This window comes from Heteronotia binoei, chromosome 14 (assembly GCF_032191835.1).
Source record: "Heteronotia binoei isolate CCM8104 ecotype False Entrance Well chromosome 14, APGP_CSIRO_Hbin_v1, whole genome shotgun sequence".
NCBI lineage: Eukaryota > Metazoa > Chordata > Lepidosauria > Squamata > Gekkonidae > Heteronotia > Heteronotia binoei.
Genome location: NC_083236.1, coordinates 30537264 through 30557251, shown reverse-complemented (window position 1 = coordinate 30557251; position 19988 = coordinate 30537264). Strand labels below are relative to the sequence as shown.

Here is a 19988-nt window from a genome sequence, read left to right as displayed (position 1 = left end):
CTGGAACATTTTAAGCAGCTGAAGCACAAAAAGATGGAGAGGTACAGAAGTTAAGGTTTGCAGCTAACAGGAAAGCTGAATACAATGTTGAAGACCCTCGCTGCACAGTAACCACTAGAAGAATATATTAAGGCAGTCTAGTATTTTTCTGTGCAAAGTAGGGTTGTATTTCAAAGTTCTGTTTCTGCCTGTTCTACAAGATCACCATATAATTCAAAGACTTTGTCAGGGCCAGCATCCCCACTGTGGTACTAGCAGGTTATGCACATGTGTGTAATTGGCAAGGTTTCTCCTTCACATTCAAGCAACAAGACCATCAACACCAGATTCTCATCATTTTATTTCCACATAGTGGAAGTTAATTATTCATACCCCTCCCTGCGTTCCTTACACATCACAGTGCTAAAGCAGACACTCTTGTTACAATCAACTGGACATCTCTGGAACTATCCAATGCAGACTTTTTATAACAGTTCCACTGTAACAGAGTGTGATAATGATTGAAACGAAAGTTCATACACATGAACATCACTTTTACATGCTAAGATGAAACAAAGTGTTTGGGGAACATTATGGATTATATAATCTCTAACAGACTGCTCTTTTACTGTACTTCTAATGTAATAAGCAGTTTGGATTCCATCAGAACCTAAAGGGCAAGATAGGTTGAAGTGCATTATTTAAAAGGTTGTGGAGGGATCCTTTATATCAAGCTCCCCTCCCCGCTCATCAGAGCTACCATTATCCCTGTGGAAGAAAACAATCTTATTGTCCCCCTTGACACACACAGACACTGGAGTCAAATCAGCAGCCCCACACAGATGCTTAAGAAAAACACTTTGCAATCATAAGCAGATCTACTCCTAAATCAAGTCCTATCTTATTCAGTGGGGCTTATTCCCAGGAAAGCTTACTAACAATTGCAGCCTTAATCACAGATTTCCTGTATTAGAAGTAAGACCCAAGATTGACACAATTCCTTTTGAGACAATGTTTCTGTGAGACAGGGTCAAAAGAACAGTCATCTTCTATTGTTACAAATTAGTAACTAATATCTAGACAGGTTAAATTATAAATCCAGCTACATCAAAGCACCCAAAATAGTGACAACCCCACTTTGTCACAAACATAAGCCTTGCTTGTGCAATGTTGAGTTCTTCCCACAGAATCAAAAATAGGACATTTGGACAGTTATGCTTCCAAGCACCAGCTATATTAATTCCCCTTTTATAAAAATGATGCACAACTGTATTTGTATCTCCTCAACTATGGCAAATTTGGGAGGAATATTCATTTTTAAAAAAACCCACACACAATTGGTTCCACTGCCTACAAAAGCTGTCCATGGTGTTAGGGGAACCTTGCTTCATCTCAGCATTCAGATTTTTTAAATTACTATTTCACCCTATGGTGCAGCTGACAATCTACATGAAGGGGGGAGAGAACGGAGAAACAAACATTCCACACACACACGCATCCCCAGAGGATGAGCTTGCCACCAAAAGACAAACTACTTGGGTTCTGCCTCCTTGCCCATTTCCGCAGCCAGGCTCAGCCCTTCAAGGGTGACTGCACAAAAGAAGCCAGGCTGTGCTTACAATATGAGGGTGTTCCTTTCACACTCTGTACAGAACACCAAGTAAGATGTGATTATGAAGCTTGGCTTGGTGGTAATGATGACCATTACTTGGTGGTAATGACAGAGACCACAGAGTCTCTGGTCTTAATGTTGCAGTGGCACCTGTCCCTCAAAAGGCAGAGAGCCTCACCATCATAAATGGAAGGAGACAAGGCAAAACCTCGCTCAAGACTCTTCCAGTTGCTGCTGCCATGGGTAACTCAAGCTGTATCAGAGAGGCTTTCTTTGGGGAAAACAGAGATACACTGCCTTCATTGCAGTGCACTGGTACTGTCAGTTTCCTGGTGCAGTGCTTCCCTTGTAGGTTAGAGGCGGGCACACTGCAGTGGAAAATTAGTGCAAGTGGACAAAATGGGGTTTGTAACTAAAGTTACCAAGGAGTGCTAAGGAAAAGAGGGACAAAAATATCCAATTCTTAAGTTCTAACAGAAGAGTCAAGTTTTTGGTTGCTTTTAAAGTTCTGATCCCCCCTGCCTTCTGGAGTGTAGTCATTTCTAATTTTTTTCACATTAACATCTTGGGGAAGCCAGGTGCATGAAAAATATTTTTGTGAACTCGGCATATAAGAGTTTGCACAGTATATAAGTACTTAAAGGATAAATTTTCACCCCCTTTCTCACAGACCCACATACCAAACTAGCCAATTCTAGTCTTGGTACTGCCGAACAGTTCTTCTGTATATATTAAAAAAGTATTTAAATATAGGAAAGGTCTCTGATAAGCAGTCATTAGTAACTATAGAATAAATAGCGCTGAACAAAGAATGCAAACTGACAACCAATTCCTGCTCTGGTGTCAGCCTTTTGAAGTATTTAAAGACCTATTATACACTACTTCAGAGGTTCCAAGTGAACTACCCAAACACCACCTGCCAGATTGTTTTTCAGCATTAATAAAATTAACTTTGACTGTACCTGTCTAATAAAAAAATGTTTGTGTGCAAGTGTTGAATAGCACCATCAGAGCAAGAATTCTATAGCCCATACATACACTAAGCCATATACGAATACTCTGCTGGTAGACGAGTTCATAACAGCAATATAATTTTATGCTAAATTCAACCTGGGATGGAACACTTGCTACAGACCATCAGTCCAAAGAGGTCTGCAGTCAAAATTTACCTCACACAGGTTGGAAAGATTTGTTGGTGCCTTTTAAACTGGCTTGGAACAGGTAAAAACAGATAGAAATAAATAAAATGTTATTGCCATGCTGTTCAAAATTCAAGTTAACCAAATTTCTGAACTTTGATTAAGAATGCTCTGTTTGCTTTCAAAGAAACATTCCTTATTTTTCAAGATGAGTCCTATGCCTGAGAAGGCTGACCTTTCAAAAAGTTTACAAAAAAAAAACACCACACACACTCCAAAACTCAACCCTAGATCATGACACAGTATGATCTGGGCAAGAGCCCCTGTTGAGGATGGGGGGGTGGGAAACAGTCTTGATTCCAATCTTTCTTCCCGTGTGCCCACATTGCAGGCCCATGGGCTCTTCCATAGCTAGTTTGGTGTTTTAGTCACTTGCATCTCTATTGAGACTTGGTCTCTAGTGTTTCTTCAGATGTATCCATTTCTGTCAGAACACAGTAACAAAGCAGCTGAGTGGCTCGAGTGACAGCACCTGCGCAAGAAGAAAAAAGTAAAATTAACCAGGAAACCATCAAAGTAATACCAGAGCAAAAACCAGCTGCTTGCTAAAGCAAGTGAAACAAACGAAAATGGCATTTTCCAAAGAAACGGAAGCTTGTTTCTATTCTGCATCTCTTGCCAACCAGAAGGCACAAGTCCTTTGCATTATCCTCACCACCAGTAGACTGTGGAGTTGCCCCACAGTGATGCATTTTTTTCTAGCAAGTACCATGTATCTAAGCTTGGGGGTTTAACAAGTTTTCCCTTACTGAATATCATTTTTACACATACTGATATATTAAAATTTGCTGTGCTTACAATTAACCAAAATGGGGTTGGATCCAGAGACCCATCAGCAGAAAGTGTTGATAGTCATGGATCCTTCACATACCCCACCCACACTACAAAGTGGTCCCTTCACACTTTGGGAAAGTGAATTTCTGAGGTCACAGGTTTGTGTTGATAAAAAAAAAGGAAGCAAAATTACCCTGAGCCCTTTGCATCAACAGGACTGACACTTGCAAAGAAAGAGGAGAGGACAAACTCATTCTCTTACCACCATCCTTAATGCAGTCCCCTATTCATATGGCTATTAGTTCCTGCAACCCAAAGAAGTGGGGTCTAAAAGGACTGCTGGGGTTAGGGGAACACAGGAAAGCTCTGTAGTATTTGCTTGCATGGATAATGAGATCCAACTCATGGTTTCAGCTCAGATAATCATTCTTTGTCCCACAAAAACATACACAATGCAGAATGCAAAATACTAGGCAGTAAAGATGGTCTATACCACCTCAGACTGCAGGTCTACACCACCTCAGACTGTAATTAAAATGTTCCTTCACTTTAAAAAAACATACAAAAAACAATTAGTATGCCAGGTCAGCTTCTGGAATGAAAGGTCTGTGTGTGCCTCCCATATCCTCCTTTAGGCCCCCCCTTCCACCAGTTCCTTGAACACTGGAACTCATAAAGCTGCATGGGGCATTAAGATGAATACATATGTCACCCTTAATATGGTTTCCTGAGGGGCAGCATGCAGGATCACAGGAAAGGAAAGGTCCCCTGTGCAAGCAGCAGTCATTTTCAACTCTGGGGTGATGTCACATCACGACGTTTTCACGGCAGACTTTTTTACTGGGTAGTTTGCCATTGCCTTCCCCAGTCATCACAGGATCACAACACATACAAAAATGATGAAACATTCAGTTCCTAATAAGTGCAGCCATTTCAGCATTGAGTTTTGCAACAAAGTTTTACATTCTTTAATGGCTATGACTTCTTGGTAAACTCCAGCAGGAACTAGAGGCACTATTATAAATATTTTTTTTATTACATAGAACTAACAAAAACTGCATTTAAAAAAAAAAAGTATAACGGCTGCTTCCTAGCTGACATGATCTAAAATTACATTCACTATTGTCTTTCTGTTATTCATTTATTTGTTAACTGAGGACTTGTCCCCATCCTCACCCAATTCTTCCTTACCTAAAATTTTGCCGACAAAAGGAGGTCTTTTGGAAACAGGCAAGTAGACTCCCATGAAGTACACTGGAATCCCAGAGAGCGCAATTCCAATACCAATCAGGGAATTAATAGTGTCACTATAGAGTGGCACAACCACCAGAAATACTGAGCATATGCAGAAGAATATCGGGAAAAACAGGCTCAACTGAAAAAGAGGACAGATGGACAAGAAATAAGTAACCAGAGGTCTTGTTTTTTTCATGGTAATGAAGCTTCCAAATTCCTCTCTTAGTCTAGAAATTCTAACATGTACACCAATGACAAGGTGTGCTTATAATAGCTCACAGAGCACCAAAATTACAATTAAGGTTTCTACAATATATTGACTGGAAATGGCATGTGAAGTTACATGAACCTTATAAAAGACCATTTTGAATGTACCTTATAAAAGACCATTAAGCCCACAGAATTGTCTGCTAGCAGCCCTCCATGGTCTCAAGCAGAAAAACGGTTGTATACCATCTGATAACTTTTGGGTGGAGATATCAGGGATTGAGCCTGGGACCTTTTTGCACTCAAGGTGTGTGTTCTGCCACCAAGCTATACCCACAAGCCACAGCCCTGGTCCTCACCTTGAGTGGCCTGTGCCGATCTGGTTCTTTCCACCGGAGGTAGAGCTGCCCAGCAATTGATAGTCCCACGAAAAACCAGTAGCTGAAGCTGAAGTAGTTAATAAGCTGGAAGACATCTTCTACGATCAAGTATATCAGGCTCATAGAACACTGTTAGGAAAAGTAACAAAAATGGCATGAAAATTTCTGAGGCAGGCACCAGCAATAATGCTTGCTCCCTTTTAACTGCAATGCTACAACAAAATCCAGTATGCTTTAAGGGTGCTGTACATCTGGTTAAACATAAGCATGCATGTTCTTAGCAGCTATTCCACCATCACAGATCATCCATCCCTTGGATAGGATTTTCCAGGCAGCACTTCCCATTTGGGCTGTTATTTGATATCCCAAGGCTAAGCACTGACCTAGTTAAAATTCTGTGATGGGCAACACTTACAATGATCTTCTTAGCATTTCACTTACATTGAAGAGAAGTGCAGGAACTGGTGTAAACCTTCCTATATGGATCATTGACAAGAGGTCAGGTAGGTGACCCTCCCTGGATCCAACAAAGAACAGCCTGAAAAACAACAGATTGGCTGTGACATAGCTGTGCAATTGGAAGCCAAGTGCAAAAGGGCAACAGACAACTATGAATTTATCTTTAATAAAAACATAGTTTTATGTACAAAACTTAAAGTTAATCTGAAACTATACTGAAATACTTCTACAAATAACCTACACAAAACTGTCTTGCAAGAACTTAGACACTGTTCTACTGGATCTATTTGTGTTATCTACTGCTGCCCAAGAGCCTCGTGGCACAGAGTGGTAAAGCTGCAGTACTGCAGTTGGAGACCTCTGCTCATGACCTGAGTTCAATCCCAGTGGAAGCTGGTTCAGGTAGCCAGCTCCAGGTTGACTCAGCCTTCGATCCTTCTGAGGTCGGTAAAATGAGAACCCAGTTTGCTGGGGGGAAAGTGTAGATGACTGGGGAAGGCAATGGCAAACCACCCCGTAAAAAGTCTGCCGTGAAAATGTTGCGAAAGCAACGTCACCCCAGAGTCGAAAACGACTGGTGCTTGCACAGAGGACTACCTTTACCTTTTTACTGCTGTCCATCTCGATCTATTTGCCAGAAATGAGTAAAGCAAGTTTTATTGTTTTTAGGCTGTTAAGATTTGTTTTCATGTCTTATAATTTGCTGTACATTGCTTCAGATGCCTTCAGAAAGAGAACGTGACCAACAGTTTAAATAAATATATTGCAGGGTTTCTCGATTGGCAGATGAAAGCAGTTTATACTATCTAATCTTTCACAATGTGTGTTTGAAGTACAGGTTTTCATGCTAAAATTATCAAAATTATACTTTATTGTATAAAATCATAACTGTATCTAGGGCCGGCTCACCCACTAGGCAAACTAGGCGATTGCCTAGGGCGCCAGCAGGGTGAGGGCACCGGATTTGGCCTCCCCCCCCCCTTTCCCCTAGGCAAATACCTAGTTTGCCCACTCCGCAGCCTCCTCCTCCCTCCCTTCCCCAACCCAAGTCTATTTCAATGCCCGGAATGGCAGTCGAGCACCACGTTCCTGGGCTATCTAAAGGTGTCCCTCCCCCCGCTGATCAGGTGATCAGTGGGTAAAACCGTGCAGTACTTTCACTGTCTGTCAGTGCTGGGGCAGGCCAGCAACAGCAAGAAGGACCCAGCCTGCCCTGGCACTGACAGACAACAAGCACACTGCACAGTTTTACCTGCTGATCAGCTGGGGGGGGGGCTGTCTTTAGATAGCCCAGGAGCGCAGCTCGACCACTGTTCCGGGCATTGAAATAAACCTGGGGTGGGGAAGGAAGGGAAGAGAAGACATGGCAGGGAGGAAGGGGGGAGGCGTGGGGGGCATGGGGGGCTGCAAGTCTGCCTAGGGCGCCATGTACCCTCAGGCCAGTGCTGACTGCAACATTGCTTTGCTATGCACAAGGTACTCTGCATTAACAGCAGGAATGTAGCTTTTCCTGCCTGCAAAGAGTACACAAAGATTCCAGAGAGCTTCTGAACACAACGCTTTAGCACATATGCATCTTCTTGCAAGTCAATTAGGCCCTAGGTCCCGACTGTGTTATTTTATTTTTAAAATATATATTGTTGGTATGTAGAAATCTAAGGTGGAAGATAGAAACAGAAATGCATGAGCAAATGAACCACTCTATGGTATGACTCCAGTTTCTAAATTCTGAGGTTCTTGGAATGCCTAAAATTCAATGTGCTACAGAACACATTTTTCAGAACTTCTATATGGTATGAACATAATACCCACACTGCCTTATATTTCACATTTATTCCCAACCAGAGTGAGTTTCATAAGGATTTTTTTTTCCAAAGGGCAAAATATAATAAACTTAAAAAAACTAGTTCAGTTATGCAAAGTTTTTAGCATTGCCAGAGCTGGGAGAAAAGAACTGCTTTTATTTTAAAACAAAAAATGGCTCAAACAGTAGTTTACACCAAATGACTGCCTTCTATATGGGTTAAGCCTTCACAATTCCTTGACTTCTCCGCCCAATCCCATCATTCCAAATCTTTCTTCAGTCCTCCCCTCTCTCCCCCATATGTCTCTGTTGTCCTTTCCTAAAGCTTTATAAAAAAATAATTCTGAAGAAATATTATTATCAAAAAGTTGCAAGCTTTAAAAATGTGTAAATTACTTTCCAACAATTAGCTGAAAACAGTGTACAAAAGAAAATTACACAGTTAAAAACAGAAAGAATTGCAACTAAACTGCAGAAAAATGTACTACTTAAGACCCAGCTTAGCCAAAGTGTAGAAGCACAGAATTTTTAGTTTTGGGGGGAGTGGAAGGGCAAACACAGTACAATAAAGCCAACACTTGAGTACAATAAAGCCAACATTAGAAGTTCCTTACCTAGATGATGCTAAAACAGAAGCATTGAGTCCACCAAAACAAGAGAAGGCAACAGCAATTGGAATGAACCAACTGAATACTCCGAACACTTGCTCAGCAAATGTCTAATGAATCAAGAGGGGGAGAGAAAAACAATTTGAATGGGTCCTCCCGTTCCCAAGAAACACAAACTAAACACGAATTCAAAACATACAAAAAAGATTTTTTCTATGAAATGTTAGCATTCAAGAAATACCAAAAATCAGGACTAATGATTTTTTAAAAAAATCAAACAAACTTTAGCTGAAAAACATTTTGACTCTAGCTCTTCCCAACTCACATCACATTAAATTTCAGAGACCTATTTATAATAAGGAAGCCCAACATACAAAGAATTAGGAACAAATTCAAACACAACCAAGTTAGCTAAATGCTTCTGTTTCTCTTCCTCACCTTAGTCATAAGCTGAAACATACATTCTAAAAATATAATAAAGCAGTTTGGCTCCAAGAACGACAGGGATAGGAAAAGGCTTTATTAAAAATTCTACAGTTCTACATAAGCAGGCAACTGAAGGCCTTCTCCCCACCCCACCGCTCAAACACACCCTGACCCAAGTATTTTGTTAAAGTTCCTGCCTCTGCTATGGTTTATGCATTCTTACTTATTTCTCATATTTTTATCTCCTCAAGACAAAAGGGAATCTTCTTGTTCGATCACGTATTTTCACAACTGCCATGCTGGTTATCAAGCAGGTATTTGGCCAATCCAAACTAAATTGGCATAGGGACAGCATCTCTCACTCTCTCTAACACAGAAATAACACTGGCACCCAGCTGCAAAATTTGGGAGCCAACCTTGAGGATAAGCATTCCTCTCTCTACTTCCCTCCCCACAAAACAATTTTCCTCCTCCTCCTCCTCCCCTTCCTGGTGTTAAATATGGCTTTATATTACATCTGCATTTAATCAAGCTATGGTTAATGCAAGGATTCTTTATAAAGCAGAAGCTGAAAACATAACTGGATTTGGAAAAGATGGATATAAGGGATCCTAGTTTGTATCAATGCACACATAATACAAGATCCAGGATGGGGCAGATGAGAAACTGCTTCATGGGGGGAAATGGAATATGTATTTTCAGAGACCTACCATTACGTTTGCAGTAGCCCACCATAGGAAGGGTTAGCATAGCTTTGTAGTGACTACTGGACTTGAAATGGGAGATTGTGGATTTCAAATTTCATCAGGCCACAGAAGCACTGAGATTTCTAAGCTCAGTTTAACATCTGTAAAATGGGAGTATGTAAAGCTACAAAGCAGAGAAGTGATGCTGAGACATTTTCACAGTATTGGGCTGGATCCTGAAGTGCAAGAACACAAGGGGATCAGGGCTCTTTCTCTTGTTCCCCTTCCCCCAGCAACTGATCTCCAGGGTTGCAGAATATGCATGGACCAATAAATAAGTAGGTCAGTCAAGAGGCTGCAGTAGGGAGGGGATGAAATTTCCCTTCCCCTTTCATCAACAGCTGGAAGATGCAGGGAGGGTGATTTCTTCTCCCTTTTCCCTCCTGACTGTAACTTTCTGCTCAGCAGGGATATTCATCAATACAGGTGTTGCATCTCCAGGAATTAACTTTCTCAGAGTCAGAAAAGACTGCTGGTGGGAGGGGAACAAGAGAAAGACCCGCATCCCTCAGTACATGTTGCTGATTGCAGGACTCACCTCATTATAATAATCATAGTTGCTATCAAAATAATGCGGTTACAGACCCAAGGAGACAGATTAAAAGGAACTGGAGGACAGACAAAAAAACCCACAATAGTCATGTATTGCTTAACGAGTCTGCATTTCAGTAATACTTAGCTGAACAGAGTGTACAACTGCTTAATTTTCTACATTACAGAACAGCCCTGAGAGAGATTCCAAAGATTTGCTATAGTATTTGCAAAATAAGACTGCTTCTTATACCATTTTGTATGTAAAGCTTTATGTAACAAATCGCCACAAGACACAAACAGGTCTGTTTATATTCACAGCAAACTTTCCTCATATGCTCCGGAGTTGAAAGCCCAGGAGTCACACTGCACCATCAGTTACTCCAGTTTTAGAAGAAGAAGAAGAAGATATTGGATTTATATCCCGCCCTCCACTCCGAAGAATCTCAGAGCGGCTCACAATCTCCTTTACCTTCCTCCCCCACAACAGACACCCTGTGAGGTGGGTGGGGCTGGAGAGGGCTCTCACAGCAGCTGCCCTTCCTTCTGCAAATTATGTAAAACATAATTGTTCAGCAGTTCATTTTTATAAAGGTAATAGGGCAAAAAATAACAAAATGGTTTAGGAGGGCACCTTTATAAAGACAACATTAAATATAAACTACAGCACTGTATATTGATCTTTCTGCTATACATATTATCCTACTCACTCCTAGATCAATTAAAAACAATCATGCCCACAAATCTAAAGGTGTGTTCTCCATCTTCTTTTGACTAATAAAATAAATCAGGTTCTTATTTTATCCCAAATCAAATCTCCAGAGATTCATGAAGCTCTTGACAATCTCAACTATGAACTGGTTCACAAATAAAACTGGCTCATGTATAAAATAACAGAATTCTCAACTGCTATGGAAAGTTTGCATAAATGAAGAAACTATGCACTCACTAAAGTTCCTTGCATACATGCCACTATAAGCAGGGTATTAACGTATTGAAATGCATCAGTCTTGACATTTAAAACTTGGAAGGTGATGGCGTTTTTTTAAATGTGCATTTCCTTATTTTGCACAATGATAGACAAGTATACAAGGAAATGCAAATTTTAAAGAAATCATCAAGTGCACTGAATTAGGTGCACTGTTTTGGGTAGAAAGAAAGGGGGAGAGATCAGCTCTGTCATTAGCATCATAACCATGTGCAGACTCAGGGCTTAACCTCACAATATATTGTTCCAGGACTACCCCAAATCCTGTCAAACCAGATCTGCCCTGGAAATTTCAAATTTGGAGCTCTCTGCAGTTTTCAAACTGTTTCTCAGGTACATGAGGCCCAATTCAGATCAGGTCCATGGTGTATGGAGAGAGAGGGTACTTAACCTCTCCCCCAGACACACACATTGCACTCTATCCCCTGTGTGAAATGCCTCCAGGACCAGAAGAATTTCACATGTACCTCTGGGGTACATATAAATTCATTCAACAGGGAAAATAATGGTTTTTCCAGGTGTTTCAGGTCAGGGAAATTGCATAGGGAGGAGCCCCCTCTTCATGTGTGTCATCACTGTGGTCTTGATCCTAACTGGTGCGACAACACCTCAGAATTAAAAATTTCCAGGAGCTCCAAAATGAAACACCAAGTGTAAATCTGGTTTGACAGGACCTGAAAACAGCACAATGTGTATACTACTAAAGACTAACAAGGTACCAAGAGGCTTGTCATCTGTTTCACAAGAGTGGTAGCTCTGATCATTGCCAGATCTTTTTTCTACAAACACATGAATTGCTGATGGCCAGACATGGAGCAAAGAAGAGTAACAATCTACTGCCAATCTGAGGTGTCTACCTGCAAGCAGCTACTACAGAAGCATTTAGTTCGCCATAACATGAGGAAGCCATCACTATGGGGATGGTCCATTTCATAAAACTCAAGGCCTCTTCAGAGAAATTCTGAAGAGCAAGAAGCATTACAAGATTTAAATCATTTGCACTGCAGCTTGACAAAGCATAGGAGCACAGTTTCTCCTGAACTGCAGCCAAGAAGTGGTTTTTTAAAAAGTGGATTAACAAGGAAGTCCGATTAACCCCCAGCTCTCCCAATTAGAAAGATTAAATCACAGAAAAGCACAAACATCAGTAATTTTCACTTTAGCAAAAGCCCAAGTCACCAGACAGATAATTAACTAAACAGAAGCAACAGGGCAAGATGCCAGCCGGTTACAGTTGGATGCCTGAACCTGAAATGCTTACAGTTGAGATGCTATCCTAAATTAATCCCAAAATAATAATCAAACAGAACACAATTTTAAGACACTTGTTTCAAGACATAACTTAAGTTCCTCTACATAAGTTTTACAGTCAAAGTCTCACATATCTCACATATCTCCCTAATGTGTGTGCCAACTATACTTCTCTTGCTGCCACCTACTAGCAGTTCCCCCAAAATGACTAAACTGAGGCTGTCATATTTTGGTCACATCATGACAAGATTCACTGAAAAAGACAATAATGCTAGGAAATGCAGAAGGTAGCAGGAGAAGAGGAAGACCCAACATGAGATGGAGGATCTCAATCAAGGAGGTCACGGCGTTCAGCTTGCAAGACTTAAACAAAGCTGTCAATGACAGGATATTTTGGAGGTCATTAATTTAAAGGATTACAAAATCAGAAGCAACTTAAGGGGACATAAAACAAACACATTGTTTTCAACATCCTCCCCCCTGAAATGTGCAGCATGTCCATCAGAATGGGCATTTTGATCACCAATGTATTTGGGGCAATATAGCAACAAAAAGACTCTGGCTTCATGTAAGGTACATGAACACAATAAGAATCAAACAAAACTGGAAAACTGCCGTATCTTAAGAGGAGGGGAGGAAAACATCTTGGGACAAGAGATCTTTCAAGCAAACCTTTCTCGGGGACATATCTCACAGAAACCGCCAGAGGAAAACACTTGGTCGGCAGGCCTAGTTCTCCTTCCAAGTTTGCCAAAGAGGAAACATAACTTTCCTCCCCCACCTCCTATTTTCCCAGTCCAGGCTGACCCTTTGTTTGCAAATTCCACTGATCCTTGTCTACAGTCACAAATTCTACAGACCTTGTTTGTCTATAGTCTGAGCACTTTTGTCATTTAATTAGGTTTGGAACCAGGCAAGACCTTGAGAAGACAATGGCACTACGTCTACCTCTCCAGGACACTGGCCTTGGCAGATTTTTGAATCAATACCTCCAGTTTCCCACCATTTAACCCACCATCATGGTGTATCCATGTGGTAGCCCAGTCCACTTAAAAGTGCAGTGTAATCTCTCATTAGACATGCATAAAATTCTCCAGGTCACCTAATTTCTAAGCATTCTTTTTCTGTCCCAAACAGAAAATTTCCCTAGCAACCTTTCTAGATTTCTGCCTACTGGCCTGCTGCTCTCCTTCCCCACCATGATTTATTTCAGCATATACAGATCATGGCCATACGTCTGAGTTTCCTCTTCTTAAAATCAGGAATACAATTTTATTGCCTGAGAATAAATCACCCTGAACTGAGGGCCTAACTACAGGTTATCCTGTTTACAGATCTGCCCTGAGTCCTGCCAAACTAAATGGTGCAATAGGAATTCCAAGCTGAAATTTTATTCTCGGGCATGCGTCAGCCTGTTTCAAATCAGGACAAGAGCATACAGGGATAGAGTTTTTAACTTCCTCCCTACACTGTTTTTCCATCCTGAAACAGTCCCAGGGAGCTGCTATTTACCCTGCTTAGGAAATTTAAGTTGAGGACTACTCTAAAGTTTCCCCAATGAATGAGATCTGGATACACTTGAGAATTAACTCAGAAACCACTGGAAGCTTCACTATGGAAACCCCATTGCACCTCTGATTGGCAGGACTTGGAGCAGAACTGGGTATTGTTTAGTCAGAGCCCCCTAAAGAAATTGCAGCACCCCACTCAATCTTATTAGAAGACTAGTTCTGCCCCTAGTCATTCTGAAGAAACACTCATAGAATCAGGCTGTAAAATGGCCCATTTTACTAGGCAAGAACTGGTGCAAGCATAAGTAAGAAGATATATTTTTAACCAGTTCTAGCTAAGGAAGGCAGGGTCTCTATATCTTAGCAGCACTAACAAACAACCCCCCCCCCCCCAAAAAAAAACAGTGCCTAAAGATCTGTATCACTCAGCAATAAATTCAGTATACCATGGAAGCGTCAGTTTCCTGAAATGCTGTGCCAGAAAACTGATTGTGTAAGGAAGGAAGAGTCAAAGGAGAATGAAACAGACTTTACTAAAGTTATTTTACTCAGAAGTTCTCAGCGAGCTCAAAAGTGCAGCCATAATATGAACTAATGCCTGGGAGATACCAGAGACTGAATGAAAAAAAAATGCAATCCACTTCAAGGAATGGCTACATCTGTTAACTCCTAACATGTCCTATTCTAAGGAAAGAGAGAGGGAGACAGATGTTTTAACTGTTTATATCTAATAAAGCAACAGCCACACTGCATTATGGCATCATTTGGTGTGACAATATGCTAGCTAGCACAACTATACTAAGGAACAGGACAGTGTGCAAAAATATAATGCCCCGTTGAATTGAGCATTCAGTCACAATGACCTGAAAAAATAAACAGGCTGCGGAAGAGATAAAACATGTTGCAAATAAATTTCTATCCGATCCCAACAAGAGTTACACATTGCAGATATGAAGTTTCTTTATCTCCTGAATCAGATTTGTTGTATAAACCAGTACTCAGGCAAGAACAGTCTTGCTCCCAAATGCAATCCCCAGTGAAGAAACTGGCAGAAATAAATGCGTAGAAGCAAAGCACATTTGGTGTTTTGTTGTTCAGTCATACAGTCGAGTCCGACTCTTTGCGACCCAAAGAGTCCGACTCTTTGCTCCCAAATGCAATCCCCAGTGAAGAAACTCTTTTAGCCTGAAACTCTTTGAGGGAGGAGGGAGTAAAATCAGATGCCCCTGAATTGTAAAGTTGGCATGTTTTGTAAACAGGACAAGGTTGTTTAAAATGACTTCAAGGAAAGCCAAGAGGGGGAAAGATTAAAGTAGGATGTTGTTTGGCAGAGCAAAAAGTTTATTGGGTACACAATGCCTGCAGGATGAAAACCTCAACAGTGTAATGTAGAGCGAAAATGGTGTGTGTGTATACAGCTTACAGCTTCTTGTAGGCAGCACTACTGAGGCAGATCTGATTTAATGCACAGCACCAATTGAGCTTGCAAGCTTTTCTGACTACCCCTTCCTAACACAGTTTGCTGTGCCCCTTGAAACATGGGCTCTTTGTAGCCCATCCATGATGTGCTTGTAACCACACTATTTGTGAGTGTTAACCACATTATTTGTAAGTGGAAGTTGCTACTCTTGAAGTGATGATTTGATGCTAATAGTACTAGTAGAAAGACTAGGAATTCCATGGAGAGACTAGGAATTGTGTGATGGAGGAAATCTGTGAAAATCACCATCCACTTCTCCGTTGGCAGAAGGATCCTCTACTGGCTGAAAACTTAGTTAGGAATATTTCCTCTGTCAGTTTTAGTCTGTCCGCTTTGGACAATAAACCAGTGGGCAGGAAACAGGCTGCTCCTAAATTCTCTTCAGTGGCTAATGCAGCCGTTACACAAAGCAGTAATCACTCAATCTAGGGCTTTTTTTGTAAATAGAAGAAGTTCAGCAGGAACTCATTTGCATATTGGGCCACACCCTCTGACATCACCATTGTTTCTCACAGGGCTTTTTTGTAGAAAAAGTCGAGCCAGAATGCATACGCATATTAGGCCACTCCCCCGACACCAAGTCAGCCGGAACTGAGTTCCTGTGCTTTCCTGCTCAAAAAAAGCTCTGACTCTACTAGTATCATTAGAAGCAAATCATCGCTTTAGGAGTAGCAACTCCCAAGTGACAGATTACACCCATAAATTATGTGGTCATAACAGCCTCATGGAGGGGCCACAAAGGGCATAAACACTTCACATTTACATCAGTTCATGTCATATCTCTCCCAAAGAATTCTGGGAATTACTGCTGATATATTAAAGATACCTTGCAGTACTGTTCCCTGGGAAGACGGGGAAACTAGTAAGTAGTAAGTATACTCTATAATGTCACAAACCAGTACTAGAGACAAATATGCAAAAGAAGCTAAAGAAGTTGAAGTCCAGCTAAGAAACTTAGATAGATCTTTTTACTGACTTTTCAAACCTTCTTCCAAAACTCACAATTCTGAGTAATCAAATGGTTACTATTTAAGAAGGTAAAAGGGAAAGAAGAGGTACTCCAAAGTAATGGCACAAAGGAAACTACTATATGAGGAACAATTATGTGAAATGTATTAACTATAATAGATTGCAAGAAACCATACAGAATTATGCTCACAAATACAAATAGCAAGATACGTTTCCAAGACATTCATATCACAACTTGCTGCTCTAAAGAGAAAAAGAAAGCAGCCAATTAAAGGACCTTCCAATTTGAGCTTTTCTCCCCTTTATATCTCAGTGGATCTATATTTAAGATGTGATACTTTATAAACTTTATGGTCACATTGCAGGAGCTGTGAGGTTACCACTGAAAACAGCCCTTTGTATCTTCACCTCCTCTGTTCTCTCCCTAAAACTCGCAACAAAAATCCAAAAAAACACGACATGACATACCATCAGAGTCCCAGCTTCTCCCCCGCCCCCCAGTAATCAGCTACCAATGAAACAGGTGAATGGATCTTGTTTTGCTTACATGTTATTGACAGAGAAGGAGACATAAAACCATTGTTTTTGGTGGCACTCATGTCTCCTGGAACATCTAGTTCCTGTCAATTACAATGGAAATTCTAACAAACTCTAATGCTGACATTATAGTGTAAATACAGATTGTAGCCAGTTGTCTACAATCCACTCCAAATGCCATTTCACACACACAATATAAGAACAATAAAGAATAAACTAATTTTGGATCTGATTGGGAATTCTTTAGGATTGCTTTCCACAATGCAAGCAGCTGTGTTCTGCGCAGTGGGGAGGGGCACACTGCAAAGGACAAGCAGATCCTAATCTTAAAGAGCTGGTGTGGCATAGTTCTAGGGCGGGATTGAACACGGAAAACCAAATCCCTATAAAGCTCATTGGACAGATCACTCTCTCTCTCACTCGCATTCCTCACACTGTATTTACCAAGATAAAAGCACCATCTCCTAAACTCCATGGAAAAAGAGTGAATACAAACTTTAACCATCTCAAGTTCAAACCAGCCAACATGACAGGAGTTAAAATATTAAGGATCTTAAAAGTTAAGTCCACAGTACTTCTGTTCCTTGTATGTGAACAGTACAGGATTTAAAGCATGTTCATGAATATCTGCTTCTGCGTTAACATTACCTCACATAAAAGATCACAGACCTTCAAATTTATTTGAAAAAACTTGGATAAAATGCTAACCTTTAATGTAACAGAGTTCTACACATCACAACACTTTTAGTGGGACTAGAAAGCAGAGAGGTGATGTAACCTATCAGCTTGAGATCGATAAGTTCAAACATTAGGCATGTCAACACCTAGGTAAGTAAACAGATAAAAGATAAGATAGCTAGTCTCTTTTTCAACATATTTCAACATGACAATACAAAATAACAATGGAATAAAAAAAACAGGAATATCTTTCAAAACACCCTCTTTTGGCATTAGCTAACAATTTGCAAAATACCTTTATGAAGTAAACAGCTAGAGGCAGGGCTTTTTTGTAGAAAAAACCAGCAGGAACTTATTTGCATATTAGGCCACACCCTGTGACATCACCATTGTTTCACACAGGGCTTTTTTGTAGAAAAAGCCCAGCAGGAACCTTTTTGCATATTAGACCACACCCCCTGACACTAAGCCAGCCAGAACTGTGTTCTTGTGCATTCCTGCCCCCCAAAAGCCATGGCTACAGAGGTATTGAAGCTAGGTTTTTGATCGGCTACAGTCAACAGTGGGTTCCTGCATCCTCATCCAACTTAACCTGCCATGAAAGCTCATGCAGCCCATTGTTAGTCCAATGCCAAATGGGATGGTGGACTGAGAAAACACGCCATTTTCAACCTGACTATTGCCTTTGCCAAGGATGACAGTCCACTGCTGAGGCCTCAATGCTGCTTCATGGTCTCAGGTACACTGTTCATTTTCTACAGGGTCAATCAGAAGCTACACTGGGCACCCTTGCAACCTAGTCAGTGCTTCACCCTTAAGGAAACGTACACTTTGAAATCTCCTCTGCTGCAAAATGTAGCAATGCTAATCTTGGTGAGCCCCTAAATTGTTGTGCATCTCACCAAATAGTCAACTTTGCCAATCTCTAACATTCACAGGAGTGCAGCTGTGGCTCAGTGGCAGAGTACCTGCTTTGCACGCAAAAGGTCACAAATTCAGCCCCCTCCAAAAAAAAAAAAAAATCTCCAGTTAGGGGGGGGAAGGAACAGGTAGTAGGTAATGTGAAAGAGTTCCACCTGAGACCCTGGAAAGCCACACCAGTTCAATTAGACAATACTGTTCCTGATAAACCATGGGTGGTCAAACTGCGACTCAGGAGCCGCAATCGGCTCCTTCACACATATTGCGCGGCTCCCAGAGGTCGAAGAGGAACTTAATACAGGCTTAGTCTCAAGTAAATGTGCTGCCATGTGTGAAGTGCCGTGTGTGAAGTGGGGAAGAAGGGAGAAATAGGCAGGCCTGCAAGCTCTTCTCCTCCACCTCAGAGAATGCCCACTCACCTAGAGTGGGGAAAGACCGCAAGAGCCAAGGGAGCTACTGGAAGGAGGGACAGAATTAAAGATGGCAGCACAGGTTTCCCCTTCATTTCATAGCTCTTTTATAGGAGCTGTATTTATTAACCTGGGTGTCAAGGCAAAGAGAGATGCATAATGAAGCAAACAGTAGTCAGTGATTTATACGGTACATGTGTGCTTCCTTCTCCCATTGGTGCAGAAAAATAATTCCCTAACCTTTCCCTATGCTGGTTTTAAGGGGACTGTTATTCCCAGCTTTTGTTTTTTTAAAAGTCTTCTTCTAGCATGGTCATGTTGTAAAGTGCATACATATGTTATCTTTCCATGTAAAGAAAGTATTAAGAGTTTTTATAAAGACGTGTGTGTGTGATATTTGTTCATGTCTTGTGACTCTCAAACATCTGACATTTATTCTATGTGGCACTTATGTTAAGCGAGTTTGGTCACCCCTGTGATAAACCAATAGTGTGGCTCTGTAGAAGGTAGCTTCACATATTCACAAGGCAAGCACTACTAATTTTGCACAAGGTGTGCTTCAGTCTATGAGGAAGCTATTAAACCTGGAGGAAATGCACAGGTTATTTGCTGCATATATAAGTTATTTGCTGCATACAGATGCCAATTCATCCATGTGTGAAAGATATATTGATCTAAGTAGGTCAGAAAAGTCAAAAGGCAGTCAGGACATGAATAGTCACCCAGCAGAAATTGGTACACCTTAGCTTCAACAAGAACCCTACATAGTTCAGAGCTGATGAGCTGACCTAAGAAATACATCGTTAGCACACAAAATATATAGAAAAATATCCAACTTACCACTGCCACTGCATCGCTAGAAAGTATAGCATTAATATCCAGAACTGTGTAGTAAGCTACATTGGTCAAAATGTAGATAATTGTCACAATTGGCATAGAAACTGCAATCGCCAGTGGCAGGTTCCTGATTAAATGAAAGAAACAGCTTAGAAGTGGTAATGATACAAGAAAAATGCATTCCTTTGAATAATGCATTCTTGAAATTTGGGTTGTCAGCTATTTATAATCATATTTAGATTGAATTAAGCACAAACTGCTTAAAGCAGGGGTGTCGAACATGCAGCCCGGGGGGCCAAATCAGGCCCCTGGAGTGCTCCTATCAGGCCCCTGAGCAACTGGCTCTCTTGCTTCTTTCCGCATAACAGCTTGATTTGCAAGGCTTGCTCAATCACACAGGAGCTACAGAACAAAACCTCTATTTTCTCCACAGACTGAGGCTCCA

The 19988-nt window shown here is 41.0% G+C and overlaps 1 protein-coding gene across 3 annotated transcripts in view; it reads right to left on the bottom strand.

Moving 5' to 3' along the window:
• Window positions 1–322: 322 nt before the first annotated feature.
• Window positions 323–19988, bottom strand: part of SLC7A6 (solute carrier family 7 member 6) — a 49966-nt gene continuing 30300 nt past the window's right edge. For all 3 annotated transcript variants that reach the window (XM_060254066.1, XM_060254065.1, XM_060254063.1), the window contains exons 5-10: window positions 19547–19670; window positions 8265–8368; window positions 5829–5925; window positions 5367–5516; window positions 4756–4939; window positions 323–3262 (exon numbers count right to left, since the gene is read on the bottom strand). In XM_060254066.1, the coding sequence (XP_060110049.1) occupies window positions 3171–3262; window positions 4756–4939; window positions 5367–5516; window positions 5829–5925; window positions 8265–8368; window positions 19547–19670 (751 nt within the window). In that variant the 3' untranslated portion in view covers window positions 323–3170. The remainder of the gene's footprint in view (window positions 3263–4755; window positions 4940–5366; window positions 5517–5828; window positions 5926–8264; window positions 8369–19546; window positions 19671–19988) is intronic.